At 38.6% G+C, this 26,683-nt stretch overlaps 1 protein-coding gene across 2 annotated transcripts in view; it reads left to right on the top strand.

Moving 5' to 3' along the window:
- The window catches only part of samd10b (sterile alpha motif domain containing 10b), a 72,067-nt gene that overhangs the window by 13,403 nt on the left and 31,981 nt on the right, over positions 1-26,683 (top strand). For both annotated transcript variants that reach the window (XM_056733363.1, XM_056733364.1), the window contains one exon: positions 24,417-24,595. In XM_056733363.1, the coding sequence (XP_056589341.1) occupies positions 24,417-24,595 (179 nt within the window). The remainder of the gene's footprint in view (positions 1-24,416; positions 24,596-26,683) is intronic.

Below are 26,683 nucleotides of genomic sequence, written 5' to 3'. Positions count from 1 at the left end.
AAAGCCGGGAAGGATCAATTTGCCTTAAATCAACTTGCATCTCTGTGAAACTGGACAGAAGAAAGGAACGATGTAGAGAGGAAGAGAAGATGGATGTGAGGATGAGAGGTCCACTTCTCTTTTTGGCCCGGGTCGACCCGTGTGGGTTCTCTTGAGCGGGAGATAATTGCTTTAGCTGAGTGGGAAGCTTCATACCCCCAACATCTCAACTGATATGAACTACATCCACCCCACCAGAATATTCCCTAGTTTAACTCCAGCGCGCTGGTCACTCTTGATTTTTTTGGAATGGGGGTCTGTCAGCACTTCCCATTTTGTTGTATTAGCAAGTGCATGGGCCCGTGTCCAATATCTCTCTGTTAATTAAGGATCAGCGAGGAGGAGAAATGCAAGATCAGGAAAGATAAAAGAGGGATTGTTGTTGAAGAGCGACAGGGAAAGAAAGGAAAGGAAGTGAAATGAAACTCAGAGGAAATTGTCGAGAGGGCTGTGTTTATTAGATATAATTTGATATAGTTGTTTGGAATTGAAAGGAACAGTTCCCACAATAATAGAAAATCTCTCATCATTTATTCACCAAATTGTTATCAAAGCAGAGGTAATAAGCTATTTCCTGACTTCTTAAAACAAACATGCTTGCTTCTCAGGGTCAACTCGTCAGGAAACTAATTGACCATAATATGATATAGTACTTTTGTGCTCGATTCACACTGCTGGGGTGCGTACAGGTTTAGGAAAGTTTTTTTTCAAACGTGGATTCCTGTTTCGTAATAAGGGTTCTTAGTCCCTTATTGTACAAATCTCCGGGAAAAGCACGCCCACGAGTCAACCAGCTAGTGTGAGAAAGAGCATGCCGATCAATACCACTTCACTCGGCGGACGGAAGTTGAGCTATGTTTGTTTGCTCACTGCATTTTGGTGATGAAAGTTATATAAACGGTTGAAATAAAGCTGGATTTGCAAATCGTTTGAAACTGATAGATTGCGCGGTCTCAGCGAAAAAGATGCACCCCACGCGGTAAGTCAAACTAAGTCATATGTGTGTGTTTTGTTGGCAATTCGCATGTATGTGCATAATGTAAATAACACAAAATTACAGTTATGCAGGGTAATGTTATTATGTATTGTGTGCTTGTGCTGTAGTTCCTTTCTTCCGGAAATATACATACAGCTGGTCCGTCTTTTATAAATTTGATCAAACCAAATACTCTTAGAAGATACGAAGTATGCATATAGGTACTCAAGATTAATATGAGATTGGCAGAAACAGCATGCGTTACTTCATCTTTAAAAAATTGTATATGACTATTTCTTGGGGGTTTTGTGCTCATCCAATGTTGTTTGGTTACCAACATCCTCCTAAATATCTAGCACTAACTGACTAAGATATTACATCTTGTTAAAAGTATAGAAATGAAGTGAGTTTAAGGTTCAAACAATATCTGTCAATGAAGTAAAAAGTCAACATTTTAACTTCATTCAATAAACTTATACAAGTTTATTTTTCTCACCTTGATGGCAGATTTTATCGTTTAAAACATAATTAGTCTTGAATGTATCTTGATTTAGGATCAAAGCTATTTGTACTGGAAAACGAGACAAAAATAATAAGTAATTTAAAGAGAAAAAAAAGGATAAAGAAAATTTTTAAAATATATTTTGAATGTTTCAGTAGGAATTAGCTGCCCATTTGTATGCACTTGGTTGGGTCTTTAAATGTTTCAAATTAGTTTTAGAAACAAAAAATTATTTCATTTTCAAGTTTTGAAAATGGATGGCTGTATTATGATGAAAACAAGCTAATAAAAGCCCATAGACAGTCCAGGTTCATAATATGCATGATAAATATCATTTCAACACCCAGTGGCAATTCATGTACGTCTAAACTGTTTTCCACTTTCTAATGTAAGATGGAGGTTTCTGATTGGCCAGTGGCTTCTGATCATGCTAACGGTACTGGGCAGGAAGTATGCATATGTTCTGGTGGCAAGAAGCAATTATACTGTGATTTTTCACAGCTGTATTATCACTCTCACTCAGCTCTTCCCAAACTAATGGATGCATTATAGACTCAAGAGCATGTAAGAAAGGCTCTGCGGTCCGAGTCATGCTTCCATTCTCATCCCTTTTTCTGAATGTGATGAACAACCCACCACACTCCCATCCTGTCTCTCAAAAATATCACCCATGGGCCACATCTCTGTCTCTTTCTCTCACGTCAACTTTCTGTTAATGATTCGCTCTGACTCTGTCTGGTCTACCACATGGATGAGACTCTAGCTGGAAGGTCAGGACGCTGCCCTGATTCACCTCTATCCTTACAAATACTACTGCAGTACATGATGACGGTAATAAGTTTGACATTTAGGCATCTGGCAGATCCTTTTATTCAAGGTGACTTACAGTGCATTCATATTTAATCTGTATGTGTTTTAGCTCGTAGTTTAACCTGTGAACTATGCATAATTACATATTTTTATACCGTGGAACCTTCCACAGTATATGAATATGTTTTTGTTATTGTATAGTACACCGTTTTGTTGGCCAGAACATGAGAGTAAAGTGAAATAAAATGGAATGCAGTACCTTTCTAGATGGTTTGATACAGTACTCTCCAATAGACAGCACTGTATCCAATATGTATACAATATAGCATTGTAAAAACAATTCCTTGTAACACAGATGCGCAAAAACACTCTATCATGCGAGGCAGGCCAGTAGTTGGCGATGTCACTTTGTAATATATAGTGCACAGAAATATTTCATGCCTTTGCACATGTGCAAACTCAGGTCCTCAGAAAAGCGGCTTTTGAATCCCCTTCACCAGTGTAGATGTGGGTTTAGAATTTATGTAAATAATATGTCTCCGCTAGGCATTGGCCGCAATGAGATATTGACTTCAGCAAAAATTTACAATTACAGCTTGACAATTTGTTCTTTTAAATGCCATCGTTTAAACCCCTTTCTAGTAAAGCATGGCACCCCTTTTTAATGATTTTACACATACGTGGTGCAGGTAATGCACACATGCCTGAGTGCATGACATCACTGATTTTGTAGTTTACACAGAGATGATGATTTCAGCGAGAGGGCAGGAAGTGATTTTCTAAATAGGAGTTCACTATCACAAACTCAAAATGCAAACGTTTTGCGTCAATTAAGATTATTCAAATTGATCAAACCTAGAACTTACAAGGCGTTTTTATTGTGTAACAACAGTTGTTGTTCATAAAGGGGGGAAATGCTAGTACTGATCGATAAACAGGAGAAAGTGGCTTGTAAACCTGAATCTGCAGGTGAGAGGAGCCGAGTCGAATAATAGGAACGCTTAACACGCCTTAACAGGGACCAGGGAAACCCATATATCTGTCACTATAGCCCTTTTCACACAGAGATCCTGGAAAAAAACGGAAAATGAGTTCCGCAATTTGTCCCTGGATCGTTAGATTTTGTTCATTCACACTGCCCGTGATTTTCTGGAATCTGTGCTTGCGTTCACACAGATCCCGTAAAGATCCTGTAAAGACATGTGACACGATCTTGACGTGACGTATCATATGCACGTCAGAAAAGAAAGCGGTAGTGACACGCTACAACAGTGGAAGTGTTTACATTGTGTTGAACAACATGGCAGCTGATCGGACATTAGATGTTGAAATGCAAACTCTGTATATCAAAGTGCTTTCTGGTTTTTAAACCCCCCGCTCAAACAGTCGCATGATAGCTACGTCATTGTAATGACGAGTGCGTCAGCACTACGACACACCCCTTACGGCATTGCCTTTCGTTCACACAGGGGACTTTCCGTGACTTATCCCGTTAACGTTACTAGGTCCCCTTTCTGGAATCATTTTTCGGATCTATCCGGGATGCGTTTGCCTTCACAGAGAGGGCAGTCTGGCAATCTTATGGCAATTTTCCAGAATCAGCGGGCTGTGTGAATGAGGTTTAACTGTTGTCAAAAGAATGGGCCCTTATTCCACAGATAAAGTGAAAAATCTTCCCTATAAATGTTTGGGTCATCAAAACCTGCGTCTGCGAAAAAGTATTTGTATCGTTTTCAAAAACTTGCACTGTAAAACATGTTTTCAAAGGTTTATGTTTTCAGGCCCAAAAAAGCTGTTTATAGTTTAAGAGTACATATTACGAGATGAGGTAAATTACATTTCATGCATTGTTTAATGTTACCGTGTGTGAATGTAAGCAGTCTGCCAAGTTATAAAGCCGAAGGTGAATGAATAACAAAGTTGTTGCCTTGAAAAAAGGGAGTCGACTCTGAATCACGCAAACTAGTTGTCCCTTGTCGGATTCGTGAACCACTGTTGATTTACGTCACTACTTATAGTCCCTGCAACGTTTTGCTAGGACTGCCCACAAAAACTTCCCTTTTCTCCCTCAAACACTGTAGCTCACTAGAGCCTAGTTCGCGGTAGACCAGTCACAGCAGACTAGACCATCTGACCAATCACGTCAGAGGGGTTTGACAGATGATTTGACGAACAAATCATTTAAGAGTCAGTGAAGAACTAAGGGAAGAAAAACTGTCTATTATAACAAAATATTAGTGTTTATACACTTTGTATGTACCTAAACTTGTTGTTGGACCTTAAAAATCCAGAAAATATTTTCTCTTTAAAAATGGTGTTGCGTCAACGATTCTTAAGGTTTAACAGTTCTCAACAAGATGATATGACAATCCCAAAATGCTTTGAGCAAATATCTTCAGGAAAGAAGGTAAGGTGTCACTTTCATGATGTTCATGCCAGTTTATTTTGAGACCGTTAGTAGTAAGTGAGATGATATATAGCAGACAGTACATCGCTAAACAAATTAGTTGACCACTTATTTTTTTACTTCTTTTACTTACTTGACTTTATTTCTGTATATCTGAATTTACTATCTATAGGTTTAGATAAAATCATAATTTGTTATTCTGTGATCTGACAAAGGATGGTGATGTCAATTCCAAGGTTAGGAGTTTGATTCCCATGTACCACGTGGACTTATACATTTTTTCCCCAACTTTAAGGTAGTAGGTTTGATATTAAAAAAGCACCACTGGCCATCTGATTTCATTTTTCTTTCTGTGCTTCAACTCTGATAATCATCAGCCATGCATTATTTCTCTGACTCTAATCCGTGTGCTGTGAAGTTCTCTCTTTCGCTTGTGTGTGCGAAATATCACTGGCAAAAAGAGTCTAGATCACCTGATCTCAGATTAGAAAGGATTTGATGTGTGTACTGATACGTGTTTGTGTTTGGACTGCAAACAGTGCTCTTGGTTATTCTCTGTGAATCTTCAAAGTCACTCTAATACTTTCCTCTGGCTGGGTTGACTCTACGTTGAATTACATAACTGCAGGCCAAAAATAAAGACCGTTAATATTTAATGACGTGAAGGACAGATCGGCCGATGTTCCCTCTTAATGATTGAACCCGGTGAACCTTTACATCCTGAATTTATGTGCGTCAGTCAGAATCTGCCTGTCATACATCAAGCTCATCTTTCATCTGCGCCTCAACTTCGCTCTGGTGAAATGTGTAACTGTGGAGAACTTCTTAGAACGTCTGTAGGACCTTTTAGAAATGTGAGCGGATTACATGTAAAGCCGGACTTTCTGGGACATCCTTTGCTGTTAGTTTTTCGGATATATTATTTAAAGATGGGATAACAATCTCATATTAATCTTGAATACAGCTGTATGATTATTTCCGGAAAAAGAGGACCTGCTGAAATTACAGCACGATCAGACAATACATCATTGCATTATTATTATTACAATTTTCAAACCCAGCGTTATATCCACCGTATATATAACATCCATTACTGAAATGCCGTGAACAAACAAACACACCTCAACTTCTCTAGTTGAGTAACGATCTGCAGCTGCAGGCCCACAGTGCAGCCAATCTTGACGCAGCGCATCTTGATAAGCGGGTCTTCCAATCGCTCATCAATGGCTGGTGGGCGGGCTCTTTCTTTCTCCTTGCCGTGAGCTTGCTTTTCAGGAGAATTTCCCAATAAAAGGAATTTGATCCCTGTAACCAGACTTAGAATAAACTTTCCAAAACAAGTTGGAGTTCTGGAGGAGTGTATCAAGCACAGAAATACTACATTATACATCCAACTCGTTTTTAACAAGTTGACCATGATAAGAATTTGAGTCCACGACTTCATCAAACTCAAGATACTCGTCTCCGCTGGTCTCGATACCTGAGGGTGGTCCTCTGCAGATCGGGGTTGTGGGCACCGCCACACACCTCCCCTCAGCCTCTGCAGCCTCTCCACAAACACCCAGTCTCACTGGCAAGCGGGGAAGACGGGAATCCTGGGGGTCCTCTTCTGGGGCCTCCAACCCAGAACCAGACGCACCCTTCGCCTCATTCCTCCAGCCGACCACCAAACGGGTGGGTCGGCTAAAGAAGAAGAGGCAACGGAGGGCAGCTCGGCCGTAGATTCCCCTGAGGAGCCGGCACCCAGCCCGGTCCAGCAGCCGACACCGAGCCCGTGTCCGGTCCGACCATCCAGTCGGTGTCCGGTCCGTTCCGGCCTTCCAGGCGACGTCCGTTCCGGCCTTCCAGCCACGGTCCGTTCCGGCCTTCCAGCCACGGTCCGTTCCGACCTTGCAGCCGGGGTCCGTTCCGGCCTTGCAGCCTGAGGTCCGTTCTGGCCTTGCTGCCGGGGTCCGTTCCGGCCTTGCAGCCCAGCAGTCCTGCCGGGGACAAGGACAGTTCCCCCTAGGACTTCCCCAGGCAAGCGCCACCACGCGCTAAGACTTCCCCACCCAGCCCAACCCCTTTTGGAAATCCCCAGATGTACTCTTGTTTACCCCCACACCCCTCCCTTGTTTCTTATTTTTACTATCCCACCCCAACCCATATGTGATTATTTTGTGTATGCCCCTAGTAATGTTTACCTTATCTGTCTGGTTTTCGTCATTGTCCCAGTCTTGTTAGTGTACCCCTTGAAGAACACATGGAAGGTGTTCTTTTGAGGTGGGGCTTATGTCATGATTCCACCATCATCACATGTGGACTCTTCTACATGTGGACCATCTCCACATGTATGCTCTTCCCTGTAAAGGTTACCTTGTCTGCCAAGTTCCCGTTTCCTCGAGTTTTAGTAAGTCTAGTTTTGTGTTTGAACCAGTGTTTATTTTCTAGTTTAGTTAGTCTGTGTTCTTATTTTTGTTTATAGTTTATCCAGTCTTCTGTCCTTTTGTAAAAATAAATATCTGGTTAAAACCCCTTCACCACCGCCTGCCTGCATTTGGGTTCTCCCCCCTGTATTTCATGACAGAAAATATTCTAGAAATATTGGGAATAGGGTGACCAGCTTTCCACCACCCAGATATGGCAAGATGTTATGTATGAATGCATTAATTCAGGCAATTCTTTGTCTTTGTAGATTTGTGCAATTTTTAGATGCATTGCAAATGTATTGCCTTGTTAGTGTTTGGATGACATCCTCCCATTTTTTCTATTCTAGCACACATCTGAAAGACATGCATTGTTTGGCATGACAATGGCATAGCTGTTTGGCAAGTAGCGGAATAGATAAGAGACCAAACTATTTAGGCAAATCAAACTAGACATTTTGTTTAATAGACCATTTCGCAAGACAAATCAACGTTGGTCCAGAAGCTAGGTCTAGTGTGAATAAACAATGACAGAATTTGTATTACTGGTTGAACTTTAATTAGAAATTCATGCAGTCATTCCAAATTTAAACTGGGAATGATGAGCAAGGTTATTTAGTAATTTTACTCTAAAATTAAAACTTATCTATTCATTAAAATCAAACAAAATATTGACTTACATTTTTTGGGAAAAGTTTGAAAAATTTAAATGTTGCCTCAAAAATAAGCTGAAAGTAGTTTAAAGCCTCACATTGTATAATAAACAAAAACTAGAATAAAACAAACATAAAAATCTATCAATCTTATATTGCAACATAAAAATAAACACAAATGTCAAAAGCATATACCAAAATTGATAAACTTTAACTAAAATTATCATAAAAATCTAAAAATAAAAGTTATTTGAAAATATTAATAAAACAAAATTAAATTAAAATCAAAACTATAACTCCATGAGTAGTCGTGAAAATGATCGTTTCTCTGAGGTTCAAGCCACATTTAATGAACAAAATACATATGTCCAGAAAGTCTGATCTCCTCGTAGAAGCTTTTCACTTTTAGTTTTCTTCACTGAGTCTCTTGGCTTGCAGCATTGAGGTTTCATCAGCCTCTCCCTCCGAGAGACCTCCACAGAGATTGTCTCACGGCTTCTGTCTCAGCTGGTGTATGCTCAGATCATCACAGCCCATGTGAGGGACTGTGGCAGCCATGAACTCAGTGTGCATGTTGCTCAAGTCCTCTAACATACACTGATAAGAGAATGTTATTAGAAAACAGCATCTTTTTTTGAGACTTGGGCATGTTTCCTGGGTATAAGGTTTGATAAGATGCATAAAACTCATAACAAAACCAGCACACGTACACAAACAGACAGCAAATTTTGCCATTGCCCATCACATAGCAGACATAAATTGGGTCATGGTGACACTGAGGTGATGTGAGCGTGGAGTCCGTTCTGATTACAGGGGAAAAGGTCCAGTTGTGAAACATTAAAGGAACAGTTCAACCAAAAATGAAAATTCTCTCACCCTTCATTCACCCACATGTCATTTCAGATGTTCTATTCTTTTAATATGGATGTCACAGTTGTGTCTTCCTGGATGGAGGATCATGGAAATTGTCAGTGACTGGTAAGGGTGACCACCCTTCTGCTTTGCGTTGTACTGCACAGCATTTTCCAACCTGGTTTCATAGGTAATACGTACCTCTGTACACTTTTTGCATCGTAACAAAATACGTTGATACACAAAAGTCCACTGGGGGCGCTAAAGAGAAGAACTGTATTGGTCCACTATAGAGAAAGAGTGTCAGTGTCATTATTTGCCAATGAAACTTTTTAATTCTTATTAATTATTATTAATTATTTAATTCATTATTTGTACTGTAATAGATATTTTAGAGCACCTAAAGATCATGTTTTTCTACCGCATGCGTAGTTAAAAACATGATAAAATAAACATTTATTTTTCTTTAGACGTTTAATCATTGTAGTTTCATTCTTACCTTGAAATACAACGGTTGCTTTTCTGAAATAATAAACCTAATGACGTATGCGGTGGAGATGTGCGACCTCCGGATGACGCACCTGAAATCCTGGCCAGGACGTGTCCAGGAAAAGTGACACACGTATGGTCACCCTACTATAATTGAACTTGTGTTATGTCGGCCTCTTAGCAGCCACAGTGCATTTATAATATCGGTATCGGCACTAAAAAACTCATTTTGGACAGTATGAAACTATCACATGCATATTTCAGATAACAGACTATAGCCCAGCACAGTTTGGCAGGTAGTATGACTGAAAGCATGAATGCTGTTATGTTTGGAGCTAACTTTCTCATTTGGAAGCTAGCCAGCACACTTGGCTCCGCTCAACTCACTGAAAACCAGGACTGTAGATTTTCGAAGCAATTTTTTATGTACAAAGCAAACAAGGCACCAGAGCTGGTATCACACCAAAACCAGTGTTTTGTTATCGAGCCAGTTCTTTCATTCTGTTGTCTGTGCTGTTTCTAAACATTCGGTCTGTCCGCTACCTGAAGCCTCTCTGTCCAGACAGCCAACAATACAGAGAGGTAATAGGCATAGCTGTCAGGGAGAGTCTGATAACAAGCCTATTAAAGTTAGAGAATAGAGTGATTGGAGAACACAAAACAACAATTATGAGAGGAGAGAGCGAGAGATTACATTCGGGTCCTGTGAGGAATAGAGCGAGTTGATATTTTATGAACACATAACCTTTTCTATTCACCTCTGAGAGACCGTGTGTGATTGAGACTTTGAATGAGTTTTGAAGACCTGTAGTGAGGAGTTAAAGGATTTCAATACGAGTGTTTTCTAAGGCACTTGCTTTGTTTATTTTGTGTTTTACTGTTGTTTATTATGTTAAATTTTGTCATCATTTACTCACCCTTATGTAATTTCATACCTGTATAAATTACTTTGTTACGATGAACACGAAGAAAGATATTTGGAACAAAGAAATGTATACGGGTTTGAAACATCCTGAGGGTGAGTAAATGATGACAGATTTTTGGATGAACTGTCCCTTTAAGGAAAACATGCAAGCTTAGAGAGATAGTTCACACAAAAAAGAAAATTCTGTCATGAATAACTCACTCTCTAGTTGTTTCAAATCTGTATAAATGTCGTTGTTTGGTTGAACACAGAGAAAGATATTTGGAAGAACACTTGTAACCAAACACTTCTTGGACCCCATTAACTACAATAGTAAGAAAAATCACAATGGTAGTCAATAGTACCCCAGAACTGTTTGCTGTCCTCCATTCTTCAAAATATCTTCTTTTGTGTTCAACAGAACAAATATCAAAATATAAAGTAATTTTCCCTACTATGGTAGTCAATGGTGGCCAAGTACTGTTTGGTTACAAGCATTCTTCCAAATATCTTTCTCTTTGTTTATCAGAACAAAGAAATGTATACTCCAAGGTGAGTATATTATGACAGAATTTATTTTTTTAGATGAACAATCCCCTCAATGTAAACATATTATTGTTGTCTGTTGATGTGGACAATAACATAGTTATCTTTTTAGTTATCTTTAAAGGTACCGTGCTTAGTGAACCCCAAAATACAAATTCTGTTATCATTTATTCACCCTCATGTTGTTCCAAACCTGAATGATTATCTTTCTTCTGTGGAACGCAAAATAAGATATTTTCAGAAATGTCGCTGTGGTTTGTTTTGTGCCCATATGGAAGTCAATGGGGGTCAGTGTTGTTTGGTTATTAACATTCTTCAAAATATCTTCTGTGTTCTGCAGAAAAAAAGAAAGTCATTCAGGTTTGAAATGACATGAAGATGAGTAAATGACAAAATATTTTTAATTTTTGGCATAACTATATTTTTAACGCATTATGTGAAATACTGATACAAAAACGCAGCTGTAAAATACTTTTTATAGAAAAAAACTATTTGGAACAATTGGACTATAAACAACCACTTAGAATGCCCTAACAACTGCTTAGTGCTAAAATGCTAAAATGCTAAAAATCTGTTAAAACTTCCTTCTTTATAGAGAGATTGAAAGAAAAATGAGGGGAAGAAGTGGGCGAGAGAATGCTTTGGATGTGATGTCTTCCAGGCTTGTAATGTAATGTATTCGGGTGAGATTAACTAGGTTGATTTGGGTCGTGGGAACTAATCAAATCTTAACCTAGTGGAGAAATTGCAGCTGCACCCGGGACAGACTCCATGTTACATGAAAAATGTTACGGCGAATGACTATATCCTCACACGCTGAAAAAGTGCAGATATGGTACACATTTTCCCTCTTTCGTAAGTGTGCGTGTTCATTTCAAAGTTAATCTGACAGTGATTTGTGTTGCTGGAGGTCCAGTGAGGCGATGTGTTTGCACCTAGACATTTGATCAGTAAGCAGATTGCTGTTGTGTAAACACTTACATACACAGCTGTGACTTCGGCTGGGGACACGCTGGGATGTCCCGCTGTTTCTGTCGATGTGTGTGTGTTTGCCTGAGCTGTGCTGTTCATGACTGTGCGTTCAGACCGCCGCCGGTGAGAGCGTCAAGATTCGCTTTATCCGCCCTACCAACAACGCTGTTGTAGAAAGATTCGTGGACGATCTGAAGATCGAATATTGGGTTTTGTAAACTCTATTTTAAAGGGATACAAAGCAAACAGACATGTTGATCTTGTGCAGACTGACCACAAGTGGGGTATGATTATCCTCATGAAATATTTTAAATATGAAAGTAAGAAAGTCATTGATTGAAATTACTTAACAATTATAGTTACATGTTTGATATGTTTTAAACTAATAAAAGCGATTTTTGTGGTGTGGCTATTGTGTACATGGTTAAGTGAACATAAATTATTAGGAAACCCGTCACAGCAATGTTTAACCTCTTTTCCATTTTGCTTGGGAACTAATGTGGTTGGAACCACGTTAAAGCTTATAACCATAAATTTGACTAGAACTTTATGTTCTTTCTTTCCTTCTTTCTTTATTTTGTTTGTTCGTTCGTTGGTTTTTTCTTTTATTTGTTATTTCGTCGGTTTGTTTGTTCTGACTGCATTTTCTACTGGTTTTCTTTCTTTCTTTTCGTTCTTTCAAACTATATTTCTGATTTTCGTTTGTTCGTTCTTTCTTTCGATGGCTTTTCATTTGTTTGTTTGTTCTTTCATTCTTTTTTTCTGTCTTTGACTGTCTTTCTGACATTTTTTCTGTCTTTCTTTGTTCGTTGCTTCTTTCCAGTGGCAGTGCTAACAAAAAAGTGATGTACTATACAACCATAACCCCCGACCTCAAATGACCAAAAGTCATTGTTTGCTTTTTTGTTTTTCTAGTAACAAATGACCATTATTTCAGTTAAATATTTATGAATAATTCTTCACTTATGCTTTGAAGTTATAGAATGGGGAAAAAGATAAGTTGGTGGAAAAAAGTTTTCATTTTTACCAATCATCGCAACTCTTTAACACATCACATATTAGGGGTGGGAGAAAGAATCGAATCGTGAGGTACCAAAAGATTCCCACCCCAATCACATATGCAAGATTACGTAAAAACATGTGCAAGATTTTACAGAATACAGATGTAGCTTTGTCATCACTGCCATCTCTTTGTCAATACTTGTTAATAATTTAACGGAAAGATATTAACGTATGTTGTGGTAAAAAACAGACTACATTATTTTAAATGTAGAATAAACGTAACGAGGAGGTTCAAAACAACTGTAAGGGGAATGAGGATAGAGAGAAAATGTGAGGATTCGGACTTGTGCACTTTTAAACATTATAGGACTATGGAAGTGCTTTGTTTTATTTAAAGAAAGCTAGTATTAAAACTTCTGACAGATATTAAAGATTCGCGATGCACTGCAATATCATAAAGAGATAAAGCAGCGCAAGAGAACACGTGAATTCGTCAATCTCTCTCGAGCCAGTAACAGATGAGAGTATACTACCGGTGACAACCCTTTAAAGGGTCATATGACACGGCTAAAACAAATATTATCGTTTGTTTTAGATGTAATGCAATGTGTATACACAACTTAAGGTCAATAACGCTGTACTTTCCACATACCGTGCTTGTTTTTTTCTCCTACTTGACCCGCCTTAACATGCTGATATTTTACAAAGCTCATCGCTCTGAAAAGCCAGTGCGTAGTGATTGGTCGAATACAGCAAGCGTGAGACGGAAATGTACCGCCTCTTACCATATTTGGAAAATCAGGTTCCGAACCAATTGTACTGACAGATCACCCACCTTACTTGGGTATACATTTGGGCAGTCTTAGTCAAATCATACCTTGGACTGATGTAGATATATGGGGGTGTGGTTACACGGGGCGTTTCAGACAAGTCTGTCTGAGCATTCGCTTTTAGATAGAATGCATCTTCTGTTTCAATGCTTTCATTTAAAAAAAGTTGTGTCTAATACAAGTACCAAAAAGACTCACCAAAGACAAGCACCTTATGACCCCTTTAAACTAGCTTTGACTAAAAGTGATCAGTTTTATAAATATTACCTGACGGCTTCAGCGGGACTCTTTCAGTCAATGACAGGACAAACTCCTCGCTAGCGTGTTGCCAACACTGAGGATGATGCGCTAGAAGTGGTTGTCGGAGGCGGGGCCGCAAGAAATATTGTGTATTTTCTTAAGAAATGCATCTATTGTATGAATGAATTGTGAACGCGATACAGTTAAAGGACAGCCTGGAGACGTTAAGCAGGAGAACAAGTGGGTTTAAGCTAATATAGATCTTTAGAAGTCGTTATTCGCAAACAGCGCTGTGGAAAAAGTAAGCATAAGGCGTATGTGTGCGTATGGCCCCAACTACACCACTGGTTCTTTCTTTCTTTCTTTCTTTGTTGGTTCTTTCTTTAGATAAATAAGTGCTTTAAACACTGTTAGATCTTATATTTGATTGATATTTAGTTCTTTTTTGTATTGTATGATTGTGGGTATTTATGGATTCTTATGAGGACACAGACGTACACACACACACATACACACACACACACACACACACACACACGTGTTTCCCAAATACTGTCAATACTGTATTGAATAGGGGGAGTTGAGTACATTTGACACCAGAGGTTTACTTTATTGATCTGTTAGTGGCTTTTATGTTTCTGTTTTTTTGTTATATATTATATATATATATATATATATATATATATATATATATTATAAACTTGTGTTCAGTGTTCTCTGTGTTCTGGACGGTGTCTCTCCGCGCATCTTCTGGCCTCACTGGTGCCCGGGCAGGGCTGGTTGACTCCAGCGGCTGATTTGGGGTGAGTGGAGGCGGTGTTAAACCCATGAAGAGACAAAATTATAGTTCAATCCAGCCATGCTCCTGCATGCAGGGCTGCCATACAGAGTTTTATTAAAGGTATCTATAATTTTTATGTATGTGTTTTTGGCTTTTGTTTAGTCTTTTTTCTGGGTTTTCAGCTTTCTGATTTTGTTCACGTTTTCAGGCAAGTTTATTGTGCTGAACTAAATATAGCTACTCTGATGTTTGTCCTCAAGGAAAAGGTTGGTTTTGGTCTTGAACAATTTTGATGAGACTTTGATTGTTTAGTTTGTTGGAAAATTCAAGCCCAGTGTGTTATATTGTTGGGATATGTTATGAAGCAGAACAGTGCTTCAGATGCAGATATGTGTGATGTGATAGGGTTGAAGATAACAGGCTGAAACAATGATAAAGACAAACAATAGTTGCTATGTGTAAAATCTGTTATGCTTTTTTTAAGCAAGAGCTCAAATTGTTCTCTATTTAATCTCATTGCTGCCTTTGAGAGGATATGTAGATCATATTTTATTATATAAAGTTCTGTTGGCTCCTGGAGATATTTTCATCGTGTGAAACAGAGGTCAGGACATTATGTAATATGTATAATGAAAGGACAGCTTGATCTTAAAAGTGAATTTATAAAGGATTTGTATTTCAATATGCTGATTATGCAGAAAACGCTGAATAAATAAAGCTATAGAGGGACTGCGAGAAAAGTTTCACTGCAAGGTCATCCTAACTTGGCAGATGCTTGTTCTGTTTATGCTTTGGCAGTTACTAAGCTTTTGTTTGTTATATTGTTTGATTTATGCATTTTGTGCTCCAAATCGGAATCTGACAGCTTTTCATCTAGTATTCAAAAAGGTCTTGGTTCAGTAGTTTCTGTCCTTCAAGAGACATTTGTTTTGTTCAATGACCTTTTTAAAATAAATGTAATTGGCCCAAAATTTTTTTACATCAAATTAAATATTTTAATTTGATAATCACGTTTGTCTTTTAAATAAGATCAATGTGTGGGCTGTTTGTACATTGTGTGAGAGGCATGGCCATAGGTTCTTGCAACTGAAGACTTATAAAGACTAGTTGATGGTTATTAACATGTTTAGTTATGTTTACCGTTCTGCTATTTCTCATGCTCTATTAATTTATCTTTAATGAAGTATTATTTACCCGTCAACATCATTAGTGTTTATTCAAACTAAGACAAATCTTGTTCATGCTTATACATAATAACAGTTTATGAAAATAAAATGACCAGCTGTGCAAGTATCTGAGAACGGTACCTTGAACACATATTTTGGGAGTAAAAATGCTTAGTTATTAACATATGGATCTTGTTGTACAATGCATTGAATTAATAATAGGACGTCATTGAAGATAACAAGTAAATTTTACAATTTTAACTGAAATGTTAAATGGTAGATAAACATGAATAACACATGGTTTATTTATTCACTTTATGAGTAAATATAGCTAAAATGCGTATCTTGAGTAAATAATAATATTATTAATTAAATCCGACATAAATCCAATTTTGTGGAACCATTAAAGATTTTGAACATTTGTAAGTATCTCTTTTCAGCCCTGAAACAGGTAGACTTCAACTAAACCCTCAGAAAGCACATTAGCTCTCTGTAATAGGTTTCTCCTATGTAAAACATGATAATGCATAGCTTTCAGACATGCAGTAATGTGCATGAATTATTCATACAGTACGTCACATCAGAGCACTACAGATCTGATTTGCTGGTCTTACTCAAGTCAGAGTTTATCATGTTGACCTCTATGGTGGTTGAGTGATGATAAAACCATACATTTACATAATATTCATTCATTTAAGCAAATGCTTTTACCTAAAGCAAGTCACAAATGAAAAAAATATCAACAGTGACGCAATGCGTAATTGTGGAAGTTGACCAGCAAAAGAACAATAACACTTTACTACAAAATAATTTAACTTCAATCATGTATTCAAAAGTAAGGATGTTCAATGAGAAGTATATGGAAAACTGTCTGTTGCGTATTTTCCCTGTTTTACTGGATCTGTGTATGGAGTATGGAGTATCTTCAGCGGGTTGTCTCCTGTTATTCCTCATTCCCCTCCTCAGTCAATCTCCCTTTGCTCCGGGATAAAGCAAGTGCATGTGTTTGATTGTAATAACTGAAAAATATGCTGGTATCAGTTGGTTTATAGTTCTGCTTTTTAGATATAGAGGGCCCTATTTGAACGATCTAATCACATGGTATAAAGCGCATGGCACAGGTGGGTGTTTCTGAATCCACTTTTGCTAGTTAAATATCTGAAAAAATGGTCTGCAGTGGTTCAGAAGGGTTGTACCTATTCTAGAAAGGAGCCTTGGGTTGAACGGGAAATAAACCAATTAGAGTCTCATCTCCCATTCCATCTAAAAGCCAAATGGGCTTGCACCATGACACATTTGCAATTTACATGGCGGAGTTTGCAAGAGCTAAGACGCTTCTCCAGAGGGAAACGGATCTCGCACACAAGCAGACCATCTAGGGGACAAGCCGGATATTTATATTCATGCACACAATAATGATCCTTTACATTTGAATCCTTTAATTGTTCAGAGTTCCCTGTATGTGTCATAAGCAGCATATGTGAATCTCGTGCTCTTTAAATAGCAAAAATATTGCGCCTTTGACCAAATTTCAGTCGATCGATAGTGCAGTCTATTTCAGTTGCTTCAAAATGGCAACGCGCCAGCAGTGCGCCTGAACACACCTCATTTTTAGACCAGCAAGCCCATGGATGCACAAATGAACACAAGTGTATTAAATAATGTGGTGCAGGACGTGAAAATGATAACTGCGCCAAGCTAAAAACTATCAAAAACACTTGCGTCGTGCCTGGCGCCGGGTACGATAGGGCCCAGAAGCTGTCTCAGAGGACAAAACCATTGACCCCCACAGTCCAATCCTTGACCAGCCGACAAATATTACTCTCAAAAATACAAGAGCTATTGAAAATCGTCTACTAATGTACTACTGCTGTCCCAAACAGATGTTGCATCAAGTCAGAAGTGACCAAACCTGACACTGACGAATCTCAATCACCATTAATAGTTTAAATTTCTACACAGATATGCCCTGACCATGTCGCACCTCGATGTCCCTTCTTTAACTGTTTCCTTGTGAGGTCTTCAAGCCCAAAATAAATACGATAAATAAACAAAAAAATGTACTATTCACCCCAACAGCTAGTACCAAAGCCAATTTGTATGGATGGAGCCAGACAACATATTCTTTGCGAACAACTTTATATTTTCACGGTATTTTTCTTGACATGATTGAACTTCCCACTAGACGCTTGGTCAAGATGAAATAATTTCATGCTTCATTTCTGCTTGAAAATACTGCCCAGATGACTTTCCCTTAGTGAATACTACATAGTCACGGATTGGACACCCGCTTGCTGGCAGACATGTTTTGAGATATGGTACATGTCTTTGACATTGAAAACAGTGTGTACTCTGTTGCATATGTTTATTTAATAAGTTAAGCTTAAATATGATACACGGAAGCAAATGTTTAAGACAAGGGTGATTAATAGAAGCTTTTTTACTTGTTACCATATTTGTGTGCTGATGTGTGCACTGAATTTAGTGTAAAAATATGTCTATAGAAATGTCCAATGCTACATAAAAGTGTTGCCATAATGTTTACATTTTAATATCATACACATTTAAATATTACCATTTAAAAATATCAACACATTTGACTGAATTTGTTGCTCATGGACTCACTTTGAAAATAGGTTTCTAGGTTAATGTACACTTTATTTTATATTGCATGTTTTTTAATGGATGGTTTGAACCAGACAATGAAGAAAAATCAGCCAATAAATAACCTGTATTTACTTTACTCAATACTCTTTTAAACAGTTAATTATGAAAGATATGTTTTTACTTGTTACTGTTATTTCATTTAACTATTAAATAATTCCCATATTACTATTCATAAATTTGATGAATTTTGTTTTAAATGAAAAGTTTTGGTGTTAAGATTTGGGTAATTAAAGTCTAGTGTTTCATTACATTAAAGGATGTTTTGTTTTTCGACATAAAGATGCTGTTTGACAGGTGAAGGACTTTAGGAGGGTGCATAAGGAAACAGTTATTTCTTAAGGAGGGATTAAGGTTTTGTCCAAAAGTGCTTGGTAATCTACCGCAGGCTTTGACTAGGAATGACCTTCCCATAAAACCGCACCAAACCGCAGGATAATTGCTTACGAATGGCGGTCCAAAAAAAGCAGCAAAATGTCAAAGGAAGTTTGGAAACTTTCATGATTAATTTTTTTGTCCGAGGAGGCACAAGAACATCTAAGCCTTTCCATCAATCACATGGGGCAGGAGAGTGACTCTTTCAGGGTTGAAGACATTCACCTTAAGATTCTTTCTCTCTCTCTCTCTCTGTCTCTCTGTCTTCTGTTACATGTATCTAAGCGGTTTAGTGCCTTGCATCAGCACTCAAAGAGCTTTATAAATCTCCCCACCAGAATATTAAATGAAAATATTCAAGAAAAGAACATCTTTTATTTGACCTCTCATGTCTCTCAGAAATCCCATTCACCCCCCATTCTTGACAGTGGTGTTAAAAATGCCCTTTGTCTACATACTGAAGGACTTGGGCATATAATTTTTGGCTAAGGTCTCAACCCAATGAGAGATCTTAGGTCTGAGAAGGTCAGAAATCATTCTGCATCAATACTATTATATATTTTATACGCCCTAATGTACAGGCCATCATTTATTCACCATAATGTTACACAAACATTCCAAATCTGTATGACTTTCTTTCCTTAGCAGAAAACCAGATATTTTGAAGAATGATGGCAACCAAACAAGTCATTGACTTCCATTGTATGAACACAAAACCACTTTAAGACATTTTAAGCCTTTATTTACTACCAGAAATCTAAAACCATCCTTTGTGAATAGTGAAATTGTCACATCTATATATAGTACATCTATACTATAACATTATAATATTACATGTATTATCCAGAACCTCAGAGATGATGTATTTTTTCGTAGGTCAAACCGGAAGTTCCGCTGGTTCCCTCGACCGAATGCCTTTGCATTTTTCCAATAGACTTTTGGAAGCTCGCAAAAAATAAGATCTGTGATTAACAAATGTTCATGTTGTTTTATCTTTATAAGATAACACAATATTTTCTATTTTTGAAGAAGTAAAAAGCTAAAAAGTATACTACACTACAGTCGCTCGATATCAATGTTACCACCATCAAGCCTCCGGCAACTTTATCAAACTTTATTAAAAACGTGTTCTCTCTAACTACTCCATGAAGGAATCCCCAACAATGTTTTAAGAAATTTGAGCCCATGTTGTGTTTTATTTGTGAGCTTTATATGCGCGATGACTTCTAACTTCCCCGCCAAGGAAATAGTCGCTTTTAGCAATTTAGCAATAGTCACTGTAGCAAAGTTCACAGTAGGGAAGGAAGGAGGCGGGAACCGTCGAACATTCAAAAAAGTTTTATCATAATAAACAAACAATCACACGGAAGTAAAAAGCCATAAAAACAAACTTAAACATGTCCGGGCCTGGTCCTCTCTCATCGTAGACTCTGTCGCTCATCCTTTTAGGCTTCCGATCTCCACCGTGAGAGATACGGAGCTAGTGCAACGCTTACTCATTATCACTCACGTCACCGGCCCTGCATCATTCCCTCACGGCTCTTGTCCCGCCTTGCTCGTCACATACCCCACTCGCCCCTCGCAGGCCGGGGGATACAACAGAGACTGCGCTCTACTCCCCCCCCGGGGGCCAGTCTCGGCGGCGGCAGCACCTGGGGGTATGGACAGGCAAGACGAGAGAAAAGGAGACGGAAGCACAAGAAGCGACAGCGACGAGAGAGGGGAGAAAGGAAAAAGCCCCACTGTTCCCAGACACACTGTTGCTCGGTCCTCAGCCAGCCATGAGGCTCTTACTTGCGGTGACATGTGGTAGTATTGGGTGTTCGGTGGACGGCTCAATCCTCCTCTGCCCCCTGGTGGCCGACGATGGTTCCTCTGGCTGAGGGCATCCGGCAGCTCCCACCCGTTTCCTGCTCCTCCCCTTCACGGCGGACAGCAGCAGGCTCCAGTCCACGGGCAACAGTGCCAACTCATTCGTTCCCTCTCAGACGGCAGCCTCCCCACCTTGGCCCAGGAGCACGGCAGCGAGCTCTCCGTCCCAACCGATGCATACTGCTCCGTCACCACCGCCTCAGGCAGCCGCTTGCGGACATCCCTCGTCCGCGCTGCCCGAACTCCTCAGCATTGCGATGCCGCTCAGCGTCGAGAGCTCTTCGCAGCATGTCACTCCTTCCTCCTGGGTTTCGGCACCAATGTAGCAAAGTTCAAAGTAGGGAAGGAAGGAGGCGGGAACCGGCGAACATTTAACAAACTTTAATCAAAATAAAGGAACAAAAACACAGAAGTAAAAGGCCGCCAGCCACCTCACGGTCAACTGCCGGCTCCAAGAACAAACTTAAACATGTCCGGGCCCTGTCCCCTCCCTTCCGTAGTCCTGTCGGTCATCCTCTTATGCTCCGATCTCCTCTGTGAGATATGCAGGACCGGTGTGCGCACAGCTGATTCCCACTATCACTCACTCCACCGGCCCCGCCTCACGGCTCTCGTCCCGCCTTCCTCGTAACAGTCACCGACCGCCGTTTAAAGACACAATAAAGCTTTAAAAAAATCACAAGTGGCTTATGAACACTGGTGTGTTTTATTTCGTAGATTAAAACATGAAAATATTCAGAGCTTTTGTGTATAACAGACCTTATTTCGATAAATTTACCAAAAACCCATTAAAAAGACCTTTAAAAACTTTTAAGCACACCCCTTTTTGGAGTGATGGAACTTTGCTCTTTTTCAGTTCCGTTGCACAGCTCTTTCTACCAACCGACAGATTTGACAGTACACTCATAAAATAAATGTTCTTAAAAGGTTCTTCACAGCAATGCCAAAGAAAAAACTGTTTTGGTTCAACAAAGAACCATTCAGCCAAGGGTTCTTTAAAGAACCATCGCTTTCTTTTTTTATAATCTAAAGAACCCATTTTCACCACAACCTTTCTGTTTCTCAAAAAGTTTTTTCAGATGTTAAAGGTTCTTCTATGTTATCGAAGAACCTTTTGAAGCACCTTTTATTTTTAAGAGTGTAATACGCCTGTGACTTCAGCTTTTTGTTCTGACCAAGAGAGAGAACAGCGAGCAAGCAGAAACAGGAAACGCACCACTGCTCCCTGACAAACTGCTCCTCTCTTGCACGCTTCTCTCTCCCTCTTTCCCATCACCCATCCTTACACCATGAACTTGACCTGCCCTTTGGGATGGGTTTTGATAGGTGGAGAGCTGTCAGCATCTTCTAGCCAGAGATTCTGTTTTCTCACAGCCGCTTTAACAGTACTTCAGTTAACACTGACGTAGTGGCGACTCAAGCACTGTTGGAAACACAATGACCGGTGGCTGTTTGTGTCATGAGATAGTGGGGGATTCTGTGCAAAGAGCTTAGAGAACGGCTTAACCAGACAAAGAAAACTTTTTTTGAGTTATGTAGGATACCTAAGTCCTTAGTGAGTTTTGTGAATGGTGTTTAATGTATTATTTGCCGTTTTACTTTACCCCCCCCCCCCCCCATTGCTTTGCTCTCTCTCGAATACTTTTGCTCTCGTTTTATAATCTCTTATGTGCTGATATGTGCTGGTATCATCTTTTACCCTTCATTAAATATTTTGTACTTGCCAAGTGCTCTTTGTAGAACTAATCACATTAGCTATGCTGGCAAAGGGCTTACGTAATAATGCCAACTGGTAGAGGGCGATACACAGAGAGAGAGAGAGAGAGAGAGAGAGAGAATAGAGATACAGTTAGTGGGGATAGAGAAGTGTTTAAATTCAGGGAATAAGAGAAAGAGGAAATAAAGACTAATGACCTTAATGATCTTGAACTCTAATGATCTCGTTCTTTTTTAATGCTGGAAGATTAAATAAACCAGATCAAGACTGTAAAGTGGTATTTGTGCGAGGGAGGGGTCAGATTTTTTATTTGTTTATCTACATTCGTTGAAAAATGTTTTGATTTCATAGTTTTAATTGAATAAATTTTAAGCTGCCTAACTAAAATGTTTTTTTTTCTGTATTGCTAAATAAAAGATTTGTTATAACTTTGTAAAAGGCATTTATACCTGCATTATAATGCTTTAAGAATGCCCTTATACACTTTCTGTGATGTATTTGTTAGGTATATTTTATGTAATAAGTTTATAATATATGTAAAAAGGCAGCTCAATCAAAAGTGTAAACACGCCTACAACCAAAGTATGCTTAGTTTATCTCACTCAAAACATTGAGCACAAGTGTATAGGGCAAATATAGTTAGGCTTAGAGGTATGCTTTTGTGTAACTTATTTCTGGGCAGCCAATGTTTCTTAAAGGAAAATGAATTAAAATGTATATAAAAATAACATCATTTTCAAATTAGCAACTATAATAATACATACACTGTAAAAAAACTGAAATTGGGACGGGGGTTCTATTTTATAATTTGGTAAAATGAACTTTTATACATTAAATGTATAAAGCTCCACTCCTCCTCTTAACAACAACTCTTCTCTTCACAACGTTTCACTCGGATGTATCTTATGATACAGAATAGAAGACAATCGCAATTTCTGTTTTATGGTGCCTTAAGGAAACCAACAGAAACGTAAACATGTGTAGAGAATAGAACATATTATATAAGCTAAATGAGCACATAAAATAAGTAAACTCAAAATTTCCCAGAAATATTGTTTGAGGTTTTTCCATTAATGTGAATGAATCAGAAATTATTATCAGATGTCATTTTAATCTCCCTCTTGACTCATTTGATTGTTCGGCACACAGATGACCTATTATAATTTATTTCAAGGTTTGTATAAACTCTACTAATAAACTTGATTTATCTATGAACACCAAGTAATGAATTAACTATGAACAAACAATGTTTCTCATTATTAGTTGACTGCACCAAATGCTTTAACAGATTGTAAGATATTGAATCTTATCGTGAAGTGGCATTAAGCATGAAAATGCAGAATTACGTTTGTTTATCGGGTTTCACGTCAATAAAGACATTACTTGCTTTTAAAACACAAGGTCTTGCGACATGTATTGTTTATATTGTTTCTCATACAAGATTTACAAATACTAAGCATATGTAATAGTAAGCATATGAAACACAAACTTTATCTTAACGTTATGGGCTATTTGGGTCAAAGAAGACATCTAGTATGCATGAAGGATATGATAATTGTGCTGTTGCATCATCACACAGATGCTGACATAATGAAGTGCACACATTTACATTTTCATGACCAGCTTCCTGGTCTTCTCCTCAACCTAACACAACCTGTCACCATCTGTGGGTTAAAGGTCAGCCTGGACTCTGGAGAGCATCTCTGAAGAAGACATTATGCATGTGCTTCTGTCTTTGAGATTCAAGACACAAGTAAAAAGTTTATCAGGCTCGTCACCACAAAATATGACTCTTTTACTTATATAATGTGTCTGCAGTATTTTATAAGGTTCATTTGTCATTTGTGTGTTTTCCACCAGTTTGCACATAGAAGAGTATTAGAAAACCCCCCTGTGCATGTTAATGGTGAAATAGATCACAGTGACACTGTCATTCTGAAAACATTTATGGTTGAATATGTTATGGCACAATGACTTACCCTTTGACAAACCCAATGAATTTATGTTGTAATGCACGATTTTAGAAGCCCTAAAGATACTTTATGATTTTGAATTATTTCTCTCTCTCTCTCTCTCTCTCTCTCTCTCTCTCAAGTTTCAAGATTCAAAGAAGCTTTATTTGTCATGATTTAATACATTGCCAAAGCACAGGAAAACTTAATATAAACATTCTGTCTCTCTCTCTCCATCTCTTTCTCTTTCCATGGCTCACAGCTGCGTCCAGCTTCAGTTTCTGTAGGGCTGCGCTGGAGCACACGGTCTCAGCGGACGAGCTTAACTACCAGCTGCCCCGGAAGCCCGGGGGCAACCTTACCTGGCACGACAGGCACGGGCAGAGGGTGACGAGAAGAGCTGTCAAACTGCTACAGCAGCCCGGCACTGAAGAAATACAGGTACATTACCAGAGTCGAGTTAAAGGCCCAGTGTCTAATTTTTTGAAGTATGAATCGACAGAAATGCAAAATAATATACACAATTATGTGTTCAGGGGTTTATAAAGACCTTACATAATGAAGCATATTGTTTTTTTACCTTAGGATTTCTATCTACATACACTGCAGGTCCCCTTACATAGAATTCTCCATGTTGTTTCTACAGTAGCCCTAAACGGACAAACTGCTCTACAGAGTGCGTTTCGTAAATACGTTATCACCTTCGGCAAAGAAGTGAAAACATGATATCTTATTGCATGAGCAGTGGACTAAGCGTTTGCTTTGCAATTCACAAACCCGACCGCCAGATGGTGCTAAATCTCTTTGGGCCTTTAATGTAACCATTAAATTGCAAGTAATTTTACAGTTTAACGTTAGTATAAGTCATAGGGTCCTATCGTTCATGCAGTGCAACGCATCGCAAGGCACACCTCAAGTTGCTAGTTTCACCCCGATGCAGTTCCATTTTCCCATCCGGCGCTGCGTTGCAAATACATTTGCGCTCCCATGGAAGTGTTGGTCTAAAAATGAGGTATTTTCAGTCACATTTTTTTTGCGTTGCTATTTTGAGGAACTGATTTATTTATTTATTTAAAGAGCGAGTTAGTAGAAAATGGGCCTCTTGGACGGTCCACAACACGCTTTCACTTTACTTATTACACAGAGGGAGACGCACCAGCACACAAACATGCCAAATATAAAAAATAAATGGATTACAATGTAAAATGAAAAATCTGGCTTGTCTTGTAGATGGTCTACTGCTTTAACCTCACGCATGAGCAGATGCGTTTCCTCTCTGGAGAAACGTCCAGTCTTTGCTCTTGTAAATAGCGAATCCGCCATGGCGCAAGCGCAACTGGCTCTTAAAGGGAATGAGAGATGAGACTGTGATTGGTTTACTGCACGTAACTCCCAAAACACACCAATGACTCATTAAGAAAACCGGACAACCCATTTTGACCATGCGCCTGGGCGCGCCAACTGTTTTACCATCGTTAAACTAGCTAAATTATTCCATTCTTTGCATTTTAGAAATTCATATCAAGGTTTGTTTGTTTACAGCAGTCATCCTCAATCCCCTTTTCTGAGTTCCATCCGTATCACGAGACATAGCCTAATAAACCATTTAAAACGTTTGACTAATTTGGTTGTTTAAATTGAGCCTCGCATCTAAACAATGAAGAATCACATCACACGCGCACGATGGCTTATTTATGTTATTTATATTTTGCCGCTATATCCTCTAATATCTTTATTCAGCTCCAAACGCACTTCATTTTTACCCCTTCCGCTCCCCACACACTGCGTCTCTCCAGCCAAAGACGCGCCGCATGAAGAACAGCAAACACGTGCTTAATTCTACAACACTAGTGCAGACATGCAGAGCTGGTAAATTGACACACAACAGTAAACGAAATGCAGCAAATATTAAAACATTTGTATCCGTCAGTCTGTTAACTGTTTGCTATATGTCTCCAACCCTTCAGCCAGAGTTGTGATATTTAATAACCATGACGTTTTCATCTACATTTAGCATTAGCATTAATGATCAGCATTTTAACATTTGTAACCCTGTGAAAACCCAGGCAAAAGTCTCATATTCTAATTGTTTATTAAATAACAAGCATCAAAGATTAATTTCAAGCATTCATTTCACTAAGATTTTGGCATTATTTTGTCAATATTTGGTTTTCATGTTTGGTTTTCCTAAGCACACATTTTGTAATGAACAACATTTTAAATGGGAAATTATTTAAAGATAGAAGTAGTTCTGGTATGAATTGCATGGAAATACTTACATAATAAGTAACTTTGTTTTCTGTTACAATGAGCATTTAAAATGTTACATTACATTTGCTGTTTGCATGTTGTCAGAAGTTTTTTTATTTACAAATATTAATTATCCGACTTCTATTAAGAGGGCATTTCCCTAAAGCCACAGAGCCTACACTACATACATACTGTGGATATCAAAATATAAAATAAATGGCCTGATAAAATATCATATCCTTAAAGAGTAAGTAACATATGATTTTTAAGGTTCTTTTT

This window comes from Triplophysa dalaica, chromosome 20 (assembly GCF_015846415.1).
Source record: "Triplophysa dalaica isolate WHDGS20190420 chromosome 20, ASM1584641v1, whole genome shotgun sequence".
In the NCBI taxonomy this organism is placed as follows: Eukaryota; Metazoa; Chordata; class Actinopteri; order Cypriniformes; family Nemacheilidae; genus Triplophysa; species Triplophysa dalaica.
This window is presented reverse-complemented; position numbering and strand designations above follow the sequence as displayed.